Source organism: Sinocyclocheilus rhinocerous, unplaced genomic scaffold, assembly GCF_001515625.1.
Source record: "Sinocyclocheilus rhinocerous isolate Xijiao unplaced genomic scaffold, SAMN03320098_v1.1 scaffold510, whole genome shotgun sequence".
NCBI lineage: Eukaryota > Metazoa > Chordata > Actinopteri > Cypriniformes > Cyprinidae > Sinocyclocheilus > Sinocyclocheilus rhinocerous.
This window is the reverse complement of record NW_015653008.1, coordinates 607,340-612,120: the sequence shown is the minus strand read 5'-3', so window position 1 is coordinate 612,120 and position 4,781 is coordinate 607,340. Positions and strand designations below refer to the sequence as shown.

Sequence of the window (4,781 nt, the reverse complement as noted above, 5' to 3'; positions counted from 1 at the left end):
TTACTGAAATAAATGAACTTTTCCACAACATTCTAATTTATTGATGCACCGAGCAGCATTAGTAAACTGTGTAAATATAAAGAAATGCCAAATCACATGCTGGTTTTTTCAGACCGGAGACCATAATTGTGTAATAATTGATTTTATTATGATACGAAACGTCCAATTTTTCTTTCAATAATGTTTTTTAAAGTTTTGCAAGAATTTCGTGATACTAAACTTTTTATTAGTTGTCATAGCAAGTGATTTTAAAAGTAGGATGGCTCACTTTTTATAAGATGACTGAAAATTGAAATACTTGAATTCGTAGTTTATTCTTACTTTTGAAAACCTAATTGTTTTATAATTATTATTATAATTATTATTATTTCTGTTGTTTCTAGAAGTAGTAATTTTGAGCAGGACCTCAATTTCACTCAGTAAAGTTTTTTTTTCTTTGTGCTCGTCATTCTCAAGCATAGAAAGTCTGATATTGTTTTGCGTTTTTCAAATGATGTCTGGCGTTTTTCAAAAGGGCAGACTTCCTGTCATTAAAAGGCATTAAGAATACATTAAATGTATTTATTAACATTGATATTGGTTGCTCTACTGTATCCACTCAGGAAGTCAATTCCTTGTCATCACTTCACAGGCATTTTTCTAATATATATATATATATATATATATATACTGGTAAAAAATGTATAGCCTGAACGCACTGTAAGTCGCACTGGATAAAAGCGTCTGCTAAATGCATAAATGATAATTAATTATAATTATATTAGAATCTGGTACTGCATTCACCAGTAGCCTATGCATGTACTGCATTCCCACATCTGTTAAAAAAAAACAGTTTGAATTGATCTTGAGGTGAGGAGTTAATTTTAATCAAATGACTAAATATGTTGAAATTACACAGAGTCTCCGTTTTACTTATTTTCCATGACGCACATAGTAAAGTCAGAAGTTCAGCTCTGTTATGACACATCCTCTGATTTACTTTTATTTCAATCGTTGTATGAAACCAGAAACCAACAACCACAAAAAAAACAAAACAAGAGCAAGCTAAATGCATCAAAGTTGGACATACACTGACAGAGGTGCGAGACAGATGGAAATGAGATCTAATGAGTTCATAAAATGTTTGGATTGTTATGTTTGGACGCTCTCACTATCAACACCTGGACATCTGACACTGGAGCTCCCAGACGGCCACAGTTTTCTCTATTTTTAGCTTCTTTTTAGAAGCCATGACCCATCAATCACAACATATTCCAAATCAACCCAGCATTATCTATGAAAGTGTTCAAATAACATCTGTAAGGCAGAAAGCCAAATCAAAGCTGACCACTTTCTAAGACCTTTGAAATTACGTGAACACTCCAGATATATTCAGTGACGTCTAAGTGATACTTCCTGTTTTCTTTTGTCAAATGAACAAAGGACATCAAATACAGACAACCAGACACTAAGTGTAGTTGTCATACAGAAAAAAAGTGCACTAATATCAAAATGATAAAATCACTAATCTTTGAACTTCACAACTCAATTTCGAAAACTCTTCAGTTTTTACTGCATCTGACAAACAGTACAAAAAATAAATGTGCATTTTTTTTTTTTTTTACAAGAAAGTCCCACGGGTCTATACCATAGTCCCAAAATGTCGTCCAGTTTGCGTGTACATTCAGCTTCTTGGACCAAGTCTGAAACTAAAAAGAAGTCCAATGTCTCCCAGTATCTTTAAGCACAATCCTTTTCAGTCAATGGTTTAACAAGGAACTTCATTTAGACCTTGACAGAATAAATGAAATAAAAAAATGGCAAAAAGTAATGAAAGACACCAGTATGATAAATTACACAAAGTATTTTGCTTTTCAGTTAAACTGAGCTATCTTGGATATCTTGGAGACATCGTCAGAATTTGACCTCTTTGAGATATACGTACTAGACGTTTATAAATCCATGAGGTATTTGTTTTTGACAAAAAGTGTCTTTCTTTTTCTCAGAGATGGAATCCATGCTCCAGGCATGTGCTCTTGAAAGAGTTATTGGGTCTTCGGTTCTGCCAACTTCTCTGGCTCCACATCCAGGTCAGTTAAGCAGCAGACGCACATGATCTGAGTGTATTTGGTGACAGAATCTGGCATGGAGGATAGAGAGAGAAACAGGTTGGAGAAAACAGGAGCAATGGAGTTACACTGAAAAAAAAATGCTCAAATTAAGTGGGGAAATTTAGTTTTACCTGCACCATCCCACTGGAAAATCTTTTTTTTTCTGATTTTAAGTATGAGCTTTATTAAATTTGAGTAGATATTAATAAACTGATTGAGTAGTGCATTGACAGTTTGAGGATGAAGTATTTAAGAGACCAGAGCTGCTGTAAACATGATATGTCTGTCACAAAGCCTTCCTTCTTCCAGACTAGAGCATTTAGTGATTACTTCTGGTTGTGTTCATAACTTAGTACTATCTCATAAAACATTTCTGAGTCTGAATTTGAGGTCCATCGAACCACTCCTTTGCTTACATTTAGTTACTAGATTCACATCGAATAAATTAAGCAGAACTGTGAACTTGCATGAATGATAGTCACATGTTTGTTGTGGTGGAGCAGTGGCTGCTATGGTTATAATGCTTTCACCGCATGACTATATGAAGAAAAAGGAAAAGAGTTCATTGCTGACATGTTTCCTTTCACTGCTTCTTCATATTCCAGTTAAAATACAATAAAATAAAATATCAAAATTTTGCGTAGTATTTTTTTGTAGCAAACGTCCTCATTTTTTCATGACCATGTTACACTCTCTGACCCTCAGAATTACAAATCAAGAAATCACTGCTTCTTTATATTCCACATTAAAAAAAAATAATGATAATAATAATAATAAGAAGAAGAAAATAACAAAAAAATTAAATATCCTGTGAGATATTAGTATTTCTTGTGGCAAAACTGTACTTTTTTTAATGACCGTGTTACTTTCTGTCTCTGACATTTTTGCACTCGCTGTAAGTTTTTGTCATATTGTCGATCATGGAACCAGGTCTTTCAAGTTTGGTCCTTCTCAACCTAAATGTGGGTTAAATGCATTTATTGTCTGACATCAGGAATCCTTTCATATCAATAAATGTAAAATACGATTATCCTCACCATTCAGTTTACCAAACCATTTTGGTTGTTTCTCTTTGGGCAGGTAGACACACAGATAATAAACTGGCACTCCAGACAGTGCGATGGCGATTCCTATGAGAGAGTTAATGGTGTCGCTGTACAGAGGAACGATCACGAGGAACACACTGCACAGGCAGTAGATGAAGGGAAAGAACAATGTGAGCTAATGGAGAAAAAGACCCAAAACAGCTGAGTCAACAAACACACAGAATAACACATACAGTTAATAATCAGATGTGAATGCTGGACCGCTGCATGGATCCGGTTACCTTGACCGGCCTGTGTCTGTCAGGCTGAGTGATTCGCAGGTAAATGAGTCCGGCCACAGACAGACCCACATACAGCCAGTAACTGAAGCTGAAGTAGTTGATGAGTTGAAACACATCCTCCACACACAGGAAGATCAGACCCATCACGCCCTGCAAACACCCACAAATCCAGTGCTTATCAATGCCCATTCAGCTACCTGGCTTATTTCACACACAAAGGCGGCAGCCAATCGTAACAGCAGTCATTTACACATTAATCGTAGGTAAATGAGGCCGGCCACAGACAGACCCACATACAGCCAGTAACTGAAGCTGAAGTAGTTGATGAGTTGAAACACATCCTCCACACACAGGAAGATCAGACCCATCACGCCCTGCAAACACCCACAAATCCAGTGCTTATCAATGCCCATTCAGCTACCTGGCTTATTTCACACACAAAGGCGGCAGCCAATCGTAACAGCAGTCATTTACACATTAATCGTTAACTCTAGGGGAGTTGGAAAATGAGCCTATTTTCAAAAATAGTGGCGTGTTCCTTTAAGGTGCATGCTATTTTTTTTTTTCTTTACAATTTATTTTTACCACAAAAGAAATGAGTAGCACTTTTTAAAAATGTTTAAAATGATTTCCACCCACTTCAGATGAACAGCCCACTCATTTCAGTAACCTAATAAAAGCTATTCTATACATGAAGCGGATCACCTAATGGGGGCTTAACATGATGAAATCACATGACTACTACTATTACAGAACACTTTTGTTTAAAAAAAAAAATACTAATTTTAGATGAATGTGAATAGGGTGTTGCAACAATGACATCAGCAAGCAAAAACAATGGCTTTAGGCAATGCGACATCTACACCACTAGGTGTCCATTGCTCTGTGAAAGTTTGTGGATGAAATCCAGTCATTCCAAAAGGAATCTGCTCTCTCTGGAGTTTCTCACACAGATTTTGCTCGGGTTCATGTTGGTTGAACCAACAGAAACCTGCTTTCTATGTGAAATTATGCTGACATTTCACTAATGTCACCGCATATTAAGTCAAAATCAGTTGCTATATTGGTTGGTGCAACATGAACAAAAAATTACTGAGTGCACCTTTAAAGGTGACATATCATGAAAACCTGACTTAATAATCAAGTGCTAATTAAGTGCTATAATGCCCATAATTATATATAATTGGGCATCTACCAACCAAGGAAACGTGAAAAAGATTAACCCAGTAACTTTGTTTTGGTAAGCCTTTTTCTGCAAGCATCTGAGAAAACGAGAGCGTCTTCGCTCCCTTGGTGACTTGGCAAAGGGATCTCATTATAATATTACCGCCCCTTAATCTGTAAGTTTACACCCACGGCGCCGT

At 36.2% G+C, this 4,781-nt stretch overlaps 1 protein-coding gene across 1 annotated transcript in view; it reads right to left on the bottom strand.

The window, feature by feature from the left end:
- Positions 1–907: 907 nt before the first annotated feature.
- The window catches only part of LOC107715522 (Y+L amino acid transporter 2-like), a 15,085-nt gene continuing 11,211 nt past the window's right edge, over positions 908–4,781 (bottom strand). The window contains exons 8-10 of the mRNA XM_016521677.1: positions 3,418–3,567; positions 3,128–3,311; positions 908–2,119 (exon numbers count right to left, since the gene is read on the bottom strand). Coding sequence (XP_016377163.1) covers positions 2,025–2,119; positions 3,128–3,311; positions 3,418–3,567 — 429 coding nt within the window. The 3' untranslated portion in view covers positions 908–2,024. The remainder of the gene's footprint in view (positions 2,120–3,127; positions 3,312–3,417; positions 3,568–4,781) is intronic.